This window comes from Mauremys mutica, chromosome 7 (assembly GCF_020497125.1).
Source record: "Mauremys mutica isolate MM-2020 ecotype Southern chromosome 7, ASM2049712v1, whole genome shotgun sequence".
NCBI classification, from domain to species: Eukaryota; Metazoa; Chordata; order Testudines; family Geoemydidae; genus Mauremys; species Mauremys mutica.
In genome coordinates, this window is record NC_059078.1 from 125,611,854 (window position 1) to 125,628,967 (window position 17,114).

At 48.7% G+C, this 17,114-nt stretch overlaps 1 protein-coding gene across 2 annotated transcripts in view; it reads right to left on the reverse strand.

The window, feature by feature from the left end:
- Nucleotides 1-6,473: 6,473 nt before the first annotated feature.
- The window catches only part of SUFU (SUFU negative regulator of hedgehog signaling), a 125,514-nt gene continuing 114,873 nt past the window's right edge, over nucleotides 6,474-17,114 (reverse strand). For both annotated transcript variants that reach the window (XM_045023858.1, XM_045023857.1), the window contains exons 11-12: nucleotides 16,115-16,183; nucleotides 6,474-12,290 (exon numbers count right to left, since the gene is read on the reverse strand). In XM_045023858.1, the coding sequence (XP_044879793.1) occupies nucleotides 12,201-12,290; nucleotides 16,115-16,183 (159 nt within the window). In that variant the 3' untranslated portion in view covers nucleotides 6,474-12,200. The remainder of the gene's footprint in view (nucleotides 12,291-16,114; nucleotides 16,184-17,114) is intronic.

Below are 17,114 nucleotides of genomic sequence, written 5' to 3' on the forward strand. Positions count from 1 at the left end.
GGGGTAGATACACCCTGTCACGGATGGCTAAGAATTGTCATTATTAAATGTAAAGGAAGCCAGGTCAGAGTGGGGTGTAAAGTGACCAGAATGACCAACCAAAGGGCAGCATCAAGCATAAAGATTCTTATCAGGATGAATCACAAGGAATTTTTCTAGCCTCTCTTTAAGGGCAGCGAGGCTCTGCCGGACTGAGCACAGGGCTGGATGGCAGTCAGGAGACCCAAGTTATCTTCCCAAATCTGTCACTGATTTACTACAGCCTTGGACAATCGTTTAATTCTCCCCTGAAGTAATGGGATGGTGATGTCCACCCCATCTCTGTGTTGTGCTTTGAGGTCTATAGGCAGAAGGTCGGATTGTCAGTGCCAAGCCGTAGTAGAGCAGGAAGGGAGGGGTGAAGGGGATTAATCAGGGAATCAGTGTGACCCTTCCAGCTTTTGAACCCCTTGTTACCACCTGAGGAACATAAGAATGGCCAGACTGGGTCAGACCAAAGGTCCATCTAGCCCAGTGTCCTGTCTGCCGACAGTGGCCAGTGCCAGGTGCCCCAGAGGGAATGAACAGAACAGGGAATCATCAAGTGATCCATCCCCAGTTGCCCATTCCCAGCTTCTGGCAAACAGAGGCTAAGGACACCATCCCTGCCCAGCCTGGCTAATAGCCATTGATGGACCTGTCCTCCATGAATTTATCTGGTTCTTTTTTGACCCATGTTATAGTTTTGGCCTTCACAACATCTCCTGGCAAGGAGTTCCACAGGTTGACTGGGCGTTGTGTGAAGAAATACTGCCTTGTGTTTGTCTTAAACCTGCTGCCTATTCATTTCATTTGGTAGCCCCTAGTTCTTGCGTTATGAAAAGGAGTAATACTTCCTTATTTACTTTCTCCACACCAGTCATGATTTTATATCCTATCCCCCCTTAGTCGTCTCTTTTCCAAGCTGAAAAATCCCAGTCTTATTAATCTCTCCTCATACGGCAGCCGGTCCATACTCCTCATCATTTTTGTTGCCCTTTTCTGAACCTTTTCCAAGTCCAATGTATCTTTTCTGACATGGGCCGACCACATCTGCACACAGTATTCAAGCTGTGGGCATATCATGGATTTATGTAGAGGCAATATGATATTTTCTGTCTTATCTACCCATTATCTATCTAACATGCCACGGCTGGGCCTTACTGAGGGGTTAATAGGAAGCAGCAGATCTGTTGCTTCTGGCTCGTCTTCATTGGAGGCCGCCCAGAAGCAGCAGTTGTGTTTCCTCGCAGCACAGAGAGGTTTTTTCCCTTAAAACATCCAATCGGCAGCCAGGCAACGAGGGCCCTCTCCCCCCTCCCCGAGGAGCCGAATGTCATGCCAGATGCTAACCTCATCGGAAGGAGACCAGGCCAAATTCTTTGTGCTGCCCAGAGCAGTTTATATGTAATTAATTAGTCTATGGCACTGGCTGAGCTTTGCTAACAAGGCAGCAGTGGGTAAAGGGCCATCGAACCAGTGACTTGCTCGTCAGCTCTAGGGTGCCAACGGTCTTTAGCCGCGCCACCCAAGAGCGCTCCACAGACAGTGGCTCTTGAAGGGCAGCAGCTTGTACAAAATAGACCCCAAAGGGGCAAAAAGACTCTGGCTCCCTATGTCTTGGGAGACAGAAACCCCGCCCCGTGGAGGAGCCCGAGCCCAGCAGCTTGGTTTTAGTTAATCGACATGTAAACTCCTACTGGGTTTAAAACGAGCCTAAGCAGGAAACCAAAGAATGTGTGGGGGCCCAGCAGCGCTTCTCATCGGTTCCAGGAAGTGTTACTGACTAATCTGGTTAAGTCCACACTCAAACAAAACTTGTGTAGGCAGAGTTCAGCGAGCAGCTGAAAGGGAAGAAAGCAGCTGCTGCCGCTGCCTGGCTCAGAGGCCATCCCAAAAGCTAGAACACAAGTGGGTGTGGAGATGATCTTGACAATTCCTCCCCGCCCCCCCACAAGAAGCCAAGTCAGAGGCTTGGGGTTTTTCGGGCTTGATTTAAGGCTGCAACCAAAGCAGCACATGGATGGCCTCCCCTACGCCACCTCCCCCCATCCAAAGGCAGGTTTTGGTGACACAGGCAGGCTTTCCCTTTCCTCCAGTGTTTGCACCTTCCCCACTCGCTGCTGTGGAAGGGTAGATCATAGTGTCACCTCCACCACGCTACCAACCCATCCTTGCTGTTACCTTGTCTTATATTTAAGCAGAAAACTCTTTGAGGACGGGCACATCTTGTCACGTGCCTACACCCACACTGGACCGAGCACAAGGGAGCCCTGAATGCTGCTTCGGGCCTCTGGGTGCCCCCCAATACCAGTAACTTCCCTGGGGTCCCCAGTTTATTGGCAGGGCTCTCTAACAGAAACAAAACCCAGCCACACCTCCGGGCACATCCTCTCCTGCAGCGTCTCAGCCTGAAATCCAGCCAACCTGATCGGAGCAAGACGAGTCGCATGTCTTCAGAGCCACCTGCCCTGGATCCTGGTCAGCACCCCGTTCTCTCGCTCCCTCACAGATTAGCCCAGCTCCATGAAAGCTGAGCGCTTTGCGGTGCTCAGCGCTACCTCGTACCCCAGCTCACGGACATTAACCGCTGGGGCATCTGAAACCCCAATCAGACTGAACCCCAAAATCCTAATACCATTCAGGATGAGCAGTGGAAACAGTGTAGTCAATTTCAGTTTCACTTGCTGGTTTCTCTCCCAGTAGCAGGATGCTGCACTGTTTATAGGACAAAGGTTATTCCTGTAGAAATGAATGGTTTCCACGCTCAGACTTCAAAAATAACCTCATGGAACCATTTCTGCTGACAACAGGATACTTGTTTCCATTTAAACTAAAGAGTGGGTGGGTGGGTGGGTGGGTGGGTGGGGGGGGGGGAGGGATGATGTGACCCAACGGTATCTCTTCAAGGAGAGAGAGAGAATCTAGACCGAAAGTGGATTTCTTCTCCTCATCCATCTCTCTCCCTTCTTTAGTAGGCTGTCATTTCCCCTCTCCCAGCTCAGATATTCCACCCTCCCTCGCTCTGACCTTAAAAGAATTTATTACTGAAGAGTGTAAAAAGATGACGACTGCAAAATCATTCTGCATTACTGGGAAATCATTGCAACATTAGCTCAGTAATATGTTTTTCATAAGTGTTCTCTGTGCTGTCTCTCCTGTCCCCCCCCCCCCCCCGATTTACTTGTTCCCTGCAAACATACCTGCAAATTCCCACTGCAGCCAAAGGGCTGACGTCCCTGAGGACAGAAATTGGCCCTGAAGTTCTCTTTTCCTTTCTAACTTCTGGGCTGCCCTAGCAGTTCAGAACAGGAGTCCCCCCCACCCAGGTAAGACCTATAGTCTAGCTAATTGTAAGACCAGGAGAGACTGGTTGCTAAGCAAGGATCCAGCTGCAGCTCTGATAACGAATGTGAATCAATCCATCCCATTTTCTCTCTTTTGCAACCACACACAAAAGGACACAACCAATTATGCAAATATGTTTAATGCACTTAGAATACACGTGAGAAAACATGTTTAGTGATTCACAAAAATATTACAAAAGTCATGTGCAGGTGGACTGCACTGGCACTCCAATAACAAAGTAAGAATTTACATTAGGAACTAATATAAAATATTTAAAAACCTCTGCTAGTTTAGCTTTCCATTTTTAATTTTTTTTTTTTTGGTTAAAAAAAGTCCAACTACGAAGTACTGACAGACTGACTGCAGGCCCACGGGCTCCTTGCAGATCGATGCTGTAGTGTCCTTAGAATTCTAGTAAGAAAAATACACACACACGCACGCAAAAAAGAAAACAGATGAACTACAAAAATGTTCACCTCAGCTGATGGCTGCAAAAGCAACCACAGCAGTCAGGGTTCTGTCCATTTTATGTAACCCACAGATAAATGCTCATTTTCTCCTAGGTTATCCAGCTCAACAGCCTTCCAACAGGTAGTGTCGTCAACAACAACAGAAACAAAAGCTCTATCCCTTTACAAATATATTTATAGGTAAGGAAAAGGACTTGGTACCCAACCCGGGCCCTGCGGATATAAAGGAGAGTTTTGAAAAAGCAAGTAAATCCCTTCGTTGTGAATATGGCTAATCATTCCTTTAAACATCTCCTTCTCTGCTTCTGACTACAGCTGAATCCAAGCCCACTGGGACTTTAAGGGAGGGCGGGAGCTGGATCTGAATGTATTTGGGCCAGTTAAGAATCCTGCATTTGGAACGGCAGGTTCCTAAGCACAGGAAACAGTCTGGTGCCATTGAGCTGTAAATTGCTGCTTCAAGGAAAGGCAAAAGGACAAAATCCTCAGATTCTGTGATCAGTCACTGCTTGAAGGACACAGCTGTTTAAACTCACTTCCCCTGTCTTCTGTCCCCAGTGGGCTTGACATTCTGTAAGGCAGGTGGGATCTTGAAATTCTGTATGTTGTTACAGAGGAAACCAGCAAAGGCATCTTGGGCCTAATCTGGACCTACTGGTACCAGGAGACTATTATACTGTGGAATAGCCCCTGGATTCTAAACCACTCCACTGTCAAGAAACAACCAACAGCCACAACTGTTTATGTAGGACCTTCACTGAGGCAATGTTTTGCCCCCTCCACCGGCTCTGCAGCAGAAGAGCATTTACAGAACTGCGCTGTAGTTGGGCCTTTGGGAAGAGAACAAAAACCATGTTGCTTTAACAGCCTCCCTAGCACAGAAGTGCAGAGACGGGGAAAAAAAATAATCAGTGTTTGCAAAATAGAACAATCAGCGACAAAGGAAATTTTACTCCCGCTTTTAAGAGGGTGTTGGGAAAAAAAAAAAAAGGAGAAAAAATTATTTAAGTCATTTAAAAAATAAAGCATTTGACAGTGTCCTTTTACCATCTACCACACAGTGATTTCTATATTTGTGTAACACTGTTATCAGGGACCTAAAATTTCAACCGTGAATAATGAGGCACACAAGATTATTTAACACTTTTACCACCTCCCATTATCTCATGGAGGGAAGGAAATAGGCACCTTTATGGCAGACTTGAAATGACATTTCTAAGCTAATATGCCACTTTTTAGGATTTTATGGTCTGTGAGCAATTTTAGGCGAAATAGAATGGTACTAGAAATGAATAAGTGGTGACGTGTATTACACGACAGGTTAATTGCCTGAGAGACACAGGTCAGTATGGGGGCTCGGTTTAAAACACACCGCCTGCCACAGGCTTATTCTTGGTTTGAAATTTTGGACTCGCACGGAACGGAAGCTTTCCAAAAAAGGAAAGAACGAGCATATCCCATTATGCTATGGAAGTGTCACAAAAATAACAAGCTGCTACAGATCTCGCTGGAAATTGCAATAGTATCAGAGACCTAAATTAGGCTTAAAATGTTAGGACGTAATGACTCGGAACAAAAACGTTCAGTCCGGATAGATTCCTGTTCAAACATTTGCTCACCACTCATCCCCCACGTCCCTTGCTTTTATTAAGCAGGGAGGAGATCCTTGCTGCTTAACAATTAGTCTGCTCCTGTCGTTTAACAAACTAGAAATAAGGTGCATTTTATATACAAGTGAGGGTGATTAGCCACTGCAAAATCTACCAAGGGAACGAGCGGATTCTCCATCTAATGTCATCCGGCTAAAAGGTGCTTTAGACAAATTCAGGTTATTGGGCTCAGTGCATGGGTGACTGGGTGAAATTCTGTGGCCTGGGTTATACGTGAAGGCAGACTAGAGCAGGGGGGGCCAACCTGTGGCCCCGGAGCCACTGGCGGCTCTTCAGAAGTTAATATGTGGCTCCTTGTACAGGCACCGACTCTGGGGCTGGAGCGACAGGCGCCAACTTTCCAGTGTGCTGGGGGGAGACTCACTGCTCAACACCCGGCTCTTCCATGGGCCTCGCCCCCACTCCACCCCTTTCCGCCCCGACCCTGAGCCTGGCGTGCCCTCGCTCCTCCCCCGCAGCCTCCTGCATGCCACGGGGGCAGGGGTGAAAGTAGAAATAGGGACTTACCGGTATGGGGCTGGGTTGGGGCCGGCTCTGACCCCCAGCAGGGGTGGGGATGGGGGGGAGGGGTCAGAGCCAGCCCCGGCCCGCTCTGTACCAGTAAGTGCCCTCCCCCTCCCCCGCCGGGGTAGCAGCAGCAGCCAGGGGCTCCAGCAGCAGCTTAAAGAGCCCAAGGCTCAGCCGCCGCTACCGCCCCAGGCCCTTCAAACCACTGCCGGCGCCCCCGGCTGCCGCTGCTACCCCAGGGCTCCGGCAGCAGGGCTCTGGGGGCTATTTATAGGGTCCAGGACTCCCCTGCTTCTACCGCCCTGGCCCTTTAAAGAGCCCCTAGAGCCCCGGGGTACCAGCGGCAGGGCTCCGGGGGCTATTTAAAGGGCCCAGGGCAGTAGAGGCAGTGGGAGCCCCGGCCCTTTAAATAACCCCTGGAGCCCCGCTGCCGCTACCCCAGGGCTCCAGCCGTGGGGCTCTGGCGGCAATTTAAAAGGCCTGGGGCTCCAGCCGCTGCTGGGAGCCCCAGGCCCTTTAAATTGCCGCCTGGGGAAGCCGGGCTGCCCCGGGACGGTGCACTGGCTCCTGCCGGTACGATGTACCGGGGCGTCCCAGCTTACTTTCACCTCTGCACGGGAGGTGTGGGGAGGGAGGGGCAGGTGCTGATTGGTGGGGCTGCCGGTGGGCGGGAGGTGCTGGGGGTGGGGGGAGCTGATGGGGAGCTGCTGACGTATTACTGTGGCTCTTTGGCAATGTACATTGGTAAGTTCTGGCTCCTTCTCAGGCTCAGGTTGGCCACCCCTGGGCTAGATGACCTAACAGCCCGTACTATTTCCCGCCCCCTGAAGCTGCAAGAGCAATCCTGGCTAGCAGCTAGTTACAAGGCAACAAAACGGGGGTTATGACTTTGGATGTGAACATGTGAGGCAGGAATAACCAGCAGGTGGAATAACCAGCAGGTGGACGACGAGCTGTTAAGCAGCAAAGATCCCTTTCCCACACAGGCCTTTCGTAGTAATAAAAAGGCCAGAGAAAAGGAAGAGAAGACGTTGCTTGTGCCCACCACCGGAGAAAAATGTGAGCAGCAGCAGCCATGTTTCTAGATGGAGTGTCTGAAAGCGTTTTCCTTGGGAGGCGCTGCTGACTGGTCTGATGTGGTAAATGCACAGTACATGAGTAATGATAACGGAGCTCATTCAATTAAAGAACCTGCGGAGTCACACAAGGGGATTGAGAGAGAAGCAGCAGTAACTTCTGTAAACTGTTAATGATTAAAACAGAATAAGAAGCAGCCACGTCATAATTTCACCTTCCATTTGCTAACAAGACAGCCATTTGTGGACAATGTCAGAGAAAACAAATATGACCATTTGCGCTCTCTATTATAAATGACACTATTGTAGATTTAAAAAATTCTCAATTTGCTTTTTTATGTCAAGTGGTTACGCCTTGCGTTGACAATCAACACAGACCGAGGACCAGCCTCCATGTGAGCAGACCTGTGTGCCTCACTCATGTCAGTAGGACTGAACACTGGAACGAGGATCCCTTTGCAGAACTGGGTCCTAAGTCAGATTCACTTTCGCTTTAGTTAATTTCACTGCCAGGTTTGCTTGCAACAGAGCAATTTGCAACACTTGGGTCACAGACGCTGCAGGTCAATGTCTAACAAACTATGCATCAATTCATTATGATGTTTAAATTCCATCCTCTAGTACTTCTACTGGTCTCAAGTTTGGAAAAAAAAAAGTTTATTTCCTCAAAGACAATCTTGTGCCCTGTGACCATTCAGGAGCTACAGATTATTTAAAATGTAGGGCTTTAGCATGTCATCTCAAATCATTCTTGGCAAATCTGTGTACAATCAAACCAACCTACCACTGTCCTCAAAGCCATTACACACAGCAGATATTCTAGATCTAAGCCACAGAAAATATTACAATAGATCATACCAGTTGCAAGGGCTCTCTGGTTTGCTGAGAGCCTAGTTTCTTTAATACTGTAACTGTAATTTTTTTTTAAACGAAGTGTGTGAGGGGAAGAGTGTTTACAGCTCTTGTTTGAAGGTGGCTGTCCCCATGATAGACTTTCAAGGCATCACAGGTTTGCCATAAGGAAGTATTCCTATCTATCTGCATTGGGAGATTTCTCTCTTTTTTGGGGGGGTAGGGGGAAAGAGAAACCTCTACACACTTCTTTTAAAATACAATTTACATCCAGATCGCTGCTTCCAGCCAACACAAATTGCATGGCTTGGGTTTTTGTATAATCCCTGTTCAAATCTCCGCCTGCCTGAACAAATCTAAAAGCAGCATGAGTGGAACTGCCATTCTCAGCAAGACTGGCCTGGAAAACCACCTTGGAATTAACACTTATGCATTTCCCTTTTCAAGTCATTTACTCATTTAAAAATATATATATATTCCAAAGTTCTCTTTTTCCCATGTCACCCCTCCTCTCCCCGCCCAAGACAAAAACAACTAGAAAAGTATCAAAACTCAAGATCTCATTTAGCTGCCAACTGAATAGTCTTTGGCACGACTGCAAACTTCAACTGTACGCGGGGAAAAATGGTACGGGTGATGAGTTCTCTAAATATTGATTAATGTGCAACTTTCTTGTTCTAAAAGAATGGAGACAGGAGTGGGACAGAGTCAAAAGGTTTCCTTTCACCAGTGAAACCCTTGCAGAGAGGCTGGCAATAGGCTGTAGATTGCTATTTTAGCAGTGATTTGTTTAACTGGTTTTTTATTTATTTTATTTGCTAAACTAATTAGGAAGACCCGACTTCCTTCCCTTGAAACAAACTGTAATCTGGCAGCCTGCGAGGCTTTAAGAATAGGGTTTGTGAGAAAGTGTCTTACAAATAAAAGTTACCTATCTTGCCAACTGGTCATAACTCAAATACTGATGACTGTATATAAATACATGACATATACACAAAAACACATGGATATAGCTGGGATTTCCAAAGCACTCAGGTCATGTCTACACTACAAAATTATGTCAACCTAATTTCTTACGGCATACAGCCACCGGAGTTATTAAATCGCTCGTGCACTTGGCTCCTTGTGTTGGCAGCACACATCCTCCCCAGGAGCGCCTGTATAGATTGTATAGTCAGTGTGGGCCATTGCGGGACGGCTCCTGAAAGCCAACAACAGTCGACATAAGCAACACTGTGTCTACACTGACATTGGGTCAACCTAATTACATTGACTGTGACTCTACCCTGCTTGGGGAGGTGGCGTTATAAATTGGTGCAGACAAGCACTTACGTCGTCAGGAGCCAAACTGGAGTGAAGACACTTCCACAGCTAGGTCGACACAAGACAGCTTACATCGACCTAACCATGTAGCGTAGGCCAAGCCTCAGTGTGCTCCTTTCACATCCCCCTCTGAAGCCAACGAACATCCAACCCACAGCATCAAACAGGAGTGAATGCAGAACGGAAGAACAAACGTGGGAGAGGCAGATTTGGAGAAAAATCCTGCAGAGAGAAGATATTTTACCTACAGTCCAGCACTCGCTCACGTCTCTCGTGGGAAGGTTTCAAAGAGTCTCAATTCGAGTTAGGGCAGAGAGGCAGAACTCAGAGACGGCCTCCTGGTCTCTGCCCCTTTGTGACTTCTGTGGGAACAGCAGCAATTGCTGACATGGACAAATCACCCTAGGAAAGTCCTGTTCTTTCAGCTTCTCTTAATGAGACTTTGCAGCTGGAAAGAAGGAAGAGGAGCCAGCACCGTGGCAATCAGCCAGTTCTCCAACCACCACTGGCAAGTGTTTGCCATTCTACAACGGTTCATGGGCCGCTCCTTGAAATCTGTGGATTTAGGGCAAAGTCTTCATTGTCCACTTCCCCCCTTTTCTGATTGGCATGATGCCACTATTTCTTCACAGTGAGGTGGGGAGGGGAGTCTACTTTGTGCCTGGGTTGGTAGATTTGCATGCCAATTTTCAGTCTCTCTAGTCCACTGGCCCCTGGAAATGCATCTACAACTCCCACCAACGTTAAGGAACCGAACAGACCGGCACCGCGTACACATTTCATACTAAATGGGACGCTGAAAGCCAGCCAAAGATTCTCCTGGATAAATGCAGACTGCCACAACACAAAAATCACTCTAGCTGGCCCTGGGATTCGAAACGCTGCTCTTTAAAAATATGATTTCAAGATGATCCTTTGAGTTCAGACAAAATTACAGACTCATTTACATCTAAATTGCTTTCATAGCTTTGTAAAAAGGAAGCTGTTAAGCAATGCAGGATCTGGATTTGGCTTGCCTTAAATAATAATAAAAATAATGGTACTTGTACCTCCCTCTGAGAATCTTGGTCCACTTCACAGATGCTAATGGTCTAGGCATCCCAACCCCCCCAGGAATATTATCCTCATTTGCAGAGGAGGAAGTGAAGTGATTTGCCTACACTCACACAGGAAATCCAGAGCAGAGCCAGACCCCTCGGCTCCTAGATACATGCCTCCACCACAGGACTATACATCCAACAGCAACCAGCTCCAAAATATATTTTAAAAATGTTGACAAAAATCCCAGTTTGTTGGGAAGAAATTAAGACAACCACCACCACCAGCTTCTGTGAGGTCTGGGCCAGTTTTAGCCATTGTGGTTTGATCAAAGGCAGTCAGTTGTTAAAAGTTGTTGCCACAGCCATCTTAAGACCACTATATTGTGTACAACCAGAGACGAAGAAACAGCCATGTTAGCTTGTGAGTGGAAAAGGGTGGGGGGAGAAATCTGCACCCACATAATTAGAAGTGACTGTATTCCAGTGTGAATCTGCTTTAGAGAACAATCCAGGATTGGCAGGGGAAGGACTCAAGCATGGGGTAGCCTGCAGCCCATCTGTAATGCACCCACCAACGGCCTGCTCTTCGGTACCAGGATGCAACCTGCAGAGACAAAAGCTCTCAGCACGCATGCTCCATCTTGGTCTAAGGGAGGCCGCTGGGGCCAAGAGGGAGATGCATGTTGGAAGCAGAGCCTGAAGCTTATACTCCAATACAGCTTGGGGGACCCGGTTAGAGCCTGCTCGTCCCCCAATCGTTAAAGCAAGGGTCAAGGCCTTAGCACATGGCTACGGTCCCACGTGCACCAAGAAAATGCAGCAGGCTGTCGAACAGAGTCTGGTAAGATGGAACTGTGCTAAGGACAAGTGTGCTGTAAGCGAGTCCCCGGCAGGGTTTGTTTTGTAGTGCAGGCAGGGCTTTCTTCCAGGACTCTACTGGTGGCTGCTCTCTGTTGATAGGGAGGGTGGACAATTTAGAGCAGCCCCCTGGTTCCTGGAGCATGGCCCCTCTGAACGCACAGGTCCTTCCCCACTTCTAGGATTCCAAGGGACTCTGTACAATAGCAAGGAAGAAGTACTTGACAGCATCCCTTGCAAGATAAACATTCTGTAAACAGGAGATCTCCTCCTCTGCCCCGGTAGTCTCTCTTCCTCCTGCTTGTGCAAAAGCAGAGGTCACAACCTTCTCCGGGGCTCATGCATACATTCATACACTAGGACAGGATGTGCAAGAAGAAAATTGCCTCTGTTTGCAGCGATACCAGAGCTAATCAGACCGAGCGCAACGCTCAGACCTTTCCTAATTCTAGCAGCAGGGAGGGTTTGGGTTTGTTTTTTGACTAAACTTGAGAGTTCATCTTTAAATGAAGCACGCGAGCTTCTGGCCTCGTTAACACCGTTCTGTTTCTGAAAAGACAAAACAGTCCCTGGAGGAACAGTTCCGCAGTCGGTAAAAGTTTGGCTAACCAAAAGGATTCTAAAGTCACATAGAGAACATTTAATCCATGTGCTTGCACCTGGCAGAGCGCGTATGTAAATAAAGGCGTACAAGGTATCGACACCCTGGGCGACGACTGCAGGGATATTTGTAGCCAGCTAGAACAGGGAAAAAATTCTTACCACTACTTTTCATAGTTAAATATTTCTCACTTGCACTCAAAACATACGCAGGCTGTTCCCGGAGAGTTCAGCCCAGGAAAGGATGGGAAGAAAGGGCCCAGCACTGTCCAGTTCTGTCTGGGTTGGTGTTGTGTAACTCCTCTTCTGTTTGCAGCGGTTGTGCAGCAATCTCCTTTATCTGAAGGCCTAGTTCTTACTGCATTAATTATCCTGTGAGTCACTGAGCAATGTAGAGTCACTCGGCTCTCCCAGATGTCAGAAGGGTGTAATTCGGCTCTAATGCAGAGGGTTGTCAAACACAGCATCTGGTAAGATGGAGACTTTCAGTTTCTTTTCAGGCCAGCTGTATTCTTTTGGAAGTTTAAACTACGAAGCAATAAAGGGAGCCAGTTAATGTATTTCCCTGCAGCCTAAACCACATTCACCCAAAGCTATTCTGAAAGCAGGCAGCCCTCCGTCTAGGAGCTACGTTTTATTTTATTTTAAAGCAAAGGGCCACTAAGAAAACGTTCCCCCCTCCCCCATCAGTATGTTTTGGACAGCAGTGGACATTAGATAATGTGGTTTGTGTCTCTGCTGCCAAAGTAAAGTTACGAGATTCCAGCCCAAGCGTTGTTCATTTCATTCGGTGAATTCTGCCAGGGTTCCTGTTCCCACCACCATTTTCCCTCCCCTCCCGCATCTCAGTGAAAGTCTGCAACTTGCAAGAGTATCTCCCTTTCCACTTCGCTGTTTCCTCCAACTACCCCCAGGCCCCACGAGCCCCCTTTGTTTGCTTTAAAGCAAGAATCAGACAGCAGCTTTAAGATTCTCTGTGTCATGTGATATACATGAGACTGTATGGTTCTGTATGTAGCAGGCAGAAAGTGGCACAATGATTCACATGGCCAGCAGCTAGTCATGCTGTCCTGGCGGAGGAGAGCCAGTGTTTCTGAATACCGTCCTTGGGCCACTTTATTTATTGCAAAAAAACCCAAACCAAACCTCTGGAACAAACCCCTTGACTTTGCAGTGACTGTACCCTGGCTCATGTCCACACACACAGCTGCCCTGACTATTAAGAATGTGTTGGTTGCAATACCCAGCATAGGAACTTGAGCTCAAGTCTGATTTTACACACCACTGCCTCCCGTGGCTACTTCTTCATGTGGAGGGAAAGCCACAAATATTGCAGCTGCTCTGGTTCATCCAGTCCTAGCTCCACCCCACCACACAGACCCTCCTGTTGGAAAGTAACCCCAAAACTCCTGCTCCCAGAACCAGCGTTGGGCACTCTTGGACAGGTGTCTGAGCCGCCCTTAGAATGGACTGGGCTGACCGTGACTTTAACATGCACGTGCCAGAACAGCTCTGTCAAAAACAGTTTTGGTGTGGGATGTACTGAACTGCTGCAAGGAGAAACAAGATGACTGGCCCGCTCAGGGAGTCAGTGTCCCTGCATCAGTTCGTTTGAGCAGGAAGCAAATGGAAGGGTGTCTGCGCTAAGGGTAAGCCCAGGCAGAGCCATGCTGGGGGGCAGCGGGGTTTGGGGCTATCATGGAGTTACAGGATAAGCGTCTCAGAGGAGGAAAATGACCCCAACTCCATTTCATTTTTGCTTCCCGCTGCTGGTTCTGCAGAGGAAAGTGAGAGTGGAAAAAGGATGTCATGAACAGAAAGGGGGAGGGGAAGATGCAGGGCTGATTAACATGATAAATTCCTAGATGTGTACAATGGCAGCCTCTTTATTTAAAGCTGCCTCTCGTGTTTTAGGGCTTGTCCGGACTACACATTTGCCCCATTCATAAACATGCAATGAGCTGATTTTGAAAGCTGTTCCAGGGAATAGGATTGTCCCAGTCACCCCCAGCCTGTGCAGACAAAGCACGGGAACTTCTGGAAAATGAATCGCTTTCTTTTTAAAATGTTGCTGCGCGCACAGCCTAGCCCCAGCTGATAGAAGGATTTTACCTGGTATCTGAACAGGGGCCTGTACCCAGGGTTCTGCCTTGACTAGGGAGGACCGTCTAAACGAGAGATGTTCAATTCAGAACTAGTGCAGTGAGTTCCTTTCCCAAATTCAGTGGTGACACAGGTGCCCATGTAAACTATGGCTGTCTCTACACTGCAGCCAGGCGTGAGTGGCGGCTCCCACAGATGTACCCACAGTAGCTGTACTCCTGCTAGCCCGCAAAAACGAGATGCAAGGACGCCGTGGAGTGGGCTTCAGCGTCAACTGCACAAGCAGTTGCTTGTCTATGAAAACACGAGCTGCCATTCACCCCCCCGGTCCCACAGCGTAGACTTGCCTGTGTTTGGTACAAGTGGGCATAAGCAGGAAAGGACCCCGAAATTAACCTTCCACCATTCCAGTAGTTGTATTTTTGGGGCTACCTCTGCCCCCTCAGTTCCTAAGCGGACACTCAATTTTACTCCTCTAGTGAATAAAAACTGGTGCAAGTTACACTACTTTGCCAACCGTTTTATAAACCTCTGCATAACCTGCACCCTTATTCAGTCACTATCTGACTTAGCCTCTGGGCCCCCCTTCCAGCTCTAACATCTCATGCACTTAACAGACAACCATTCTAACGTTAACGAAGAGACACAAAGACACAGCATGAGCTGCTGAGGTGCTCAGCCAGACTTGTGTGGTGTCGCAGTTGGTATTCATTTCACCTTCACCTGGCTCATTACACCATGAAGGAGGGGTTCTTTTCCTAGAACCCAAAATCGGATTTTCATTCTACCTAGTTGGATACCGGCAACAGCCAAAGGAAGTCTCTGGGGAACGTATAAAGTTGACCCAAAACTCTTTACAAACTAGGATCCTGTGACTTGCGAAGTCCTGCAGGATTTTGGGTGATGAAAGATCATAACCATCTAAAGTATCCCCCACCCCTTTTCTTTTAAACTAGGAAGGTTCCAAAATGGTCACGTCAGAGAAGAATACATCAGAAAACATTTTAAAATGAGTAATGTCAAAGCAATGTGGAAGCCAGTGTCTCACCCTTTGTCTGGCACTACAGAATCACCCTGCGTACAGCATTTGCTTCCCAGTAAAGCTAGGGAACACCAGCCCTGGCAAAAGGGACTCCAAAATGGTCACTTCTGTGCTAGCAAGTCCCTGGCACAAATGATCTTTGGCTTAGGTTTAAATGGATAAGAGCTGGCCTGGTAATTCACTACACTGCTAGCGAGGTGCTTGATCCACTGCTGCGTTCGTTCACAGGGCATATATAACCCTGGCATTACGTCAGCTCAGGGTTAAACAATTAGAGCACTGAGGTTTTTCTGGGAGGCGAAGCAGGGAGGGACAGAGGGACAGGAGGGCTACTTTACAAGCCTAGGAAAGTTTCTTTAGAGTCCGCAGGGAGCTGTAAAAAATGGGATAAAAATATTACATGTCATTGCTGCCACTGCTCTTTGAAGTGAGGCAGGATATTTATGTGGAGTGCAGGGGAGAGCTGGTATTAAATGCTCCGGCAGACTGGGTCACACGATGGGGAAAGCCCGTCACCGTGGTGCGTCCCCTGCTGCTGCGGCTCAGCACTGCCAGGCTGGCCGTGTGTCTGTGCGCCACACACGAACTTAACAGAGGTTGGGAGGGAAGGGAACTATCGAGGGACAAGCAGCAGGTATTAAATGGCCCCTCCCTCCCCACCCAAAGGAGGTTCTGAAGTGCAATACGAAGTGGCAGCAAATCTGCTGGGTGTTCCGCATTGCAGGCCCCAGCACGAAGTGTGGCTAGCGCCACGGCTGCACAGAGAACGCACAAAGGGGTCATTCAGCCATGCTGCTGCAGGGGCACAAGCTGCACCCCAGTGCAGTGGCCAGGGCTGCCGCACAGCTCTGCTCCACTGGGGCTTTGGCTGGGGGATGGCAGCATCCCAATTGCTGTCGGGACCCCCACCAGTAGAGGCTACCTGGCGAAGCGTGCCGAATCAGTGCATTTCGCAGCAGCAAATGGCCATGGCCTCCTCGCTAGCCAACACCCCCCACTTTTGGGCGGTGTTGGATGAGCTGCAGGTCTCCAATTGCCTCTGCAGTCCCTTCTCTTCCGGGTGGCCTGGTTTATGCCAGCAGGCTCAAAGGGTGGCTGAGCCCTGAAGCTGTGGGAAGGGCTGGAAGCTGCCAAACTCCAAAACTAACAAAACAAGCGAACTGTGCAGCATTTTTCTCGGCCAGATATGGGAGCAACGCAGCCTTACTTCCTCTGGAGAAGTCAGATCTTCTAAGTCTTCCAGCATTCTTTCTACGAACTCTTCAGTCAACAGGATCTGCAAGGGGGAGACACTAGTTTACTCTTTTACACTCCAAGCTTTATATAATTGCCAAGCAACAGACGCCTTTCTTCTGCACAGAGGGGAGACTGTACATACTTTTCTTTGGTGACACAAAGGTTTGAGGCCTCTAGCTCCTGGCTTTACTCCCCCCCCGCACAACCCCAACCACTGCAAAAAATGCGAAGATTACAAGGCAATCTTTTGCTACCATCAATTATCTTCCTATGTCTAAAATTAGAGGCTCAGCTTCAGAGAGGAAGGGGGGAGGGAGGCAGGGGAGGGCAAAAAGGGGTCAAGCGAACAATTGCAAAGGAAGGCAGTGGGAAACAGAGACACTTTCCTTGGCACAGTGGAGTTAAGTCTCTAGTATAACTGGGCTACAGCTGGTGGAGGGGGACAGGGCGGGCCAGCCTGGAACCTGCACCGAGTCTGCATTTTGGGCACCTCGAGGACTCTGATCTGGAGACCTGGCTTGTTAAATGGTGTCTCATTTAGAAAAAACACAGATTCAGCAGGGGAGGCATTCAGAGAGGTGCCCAAGCCAGGAGCGGGAGGGTGTGGGATACGCAGCCTGGCTCTCGGACTCAGCTCAGAAAACCGGTCCTTGGTCCTTCCCAAATGTGCAACTCCCCCGACTCCCAGTCAGAACTGCTCCCCCCTCTCCCTAGCCGTGCTAGTCGGTGTGAGAGTTTAGGGGAGCGGTAGAAGGGGGAAGGCTCAGGCTTTTTCCAGGAGAGGACTAGCAAACGTGAAGGCCAGACCCTCAGCGGGTGTAAGTCAACATAGCTCCACTGAAGTCAGATATGCCCACTGACATCAGCTGGTCCCGAGTACAGGGCCGGCTCCAGGCACCAGCTTAGCAAGCAGGTGCTTGGGGCGGCCACTCCGGAGAGGGGCGGCAGGTCCAGGTATTCGGCGGAGGGTC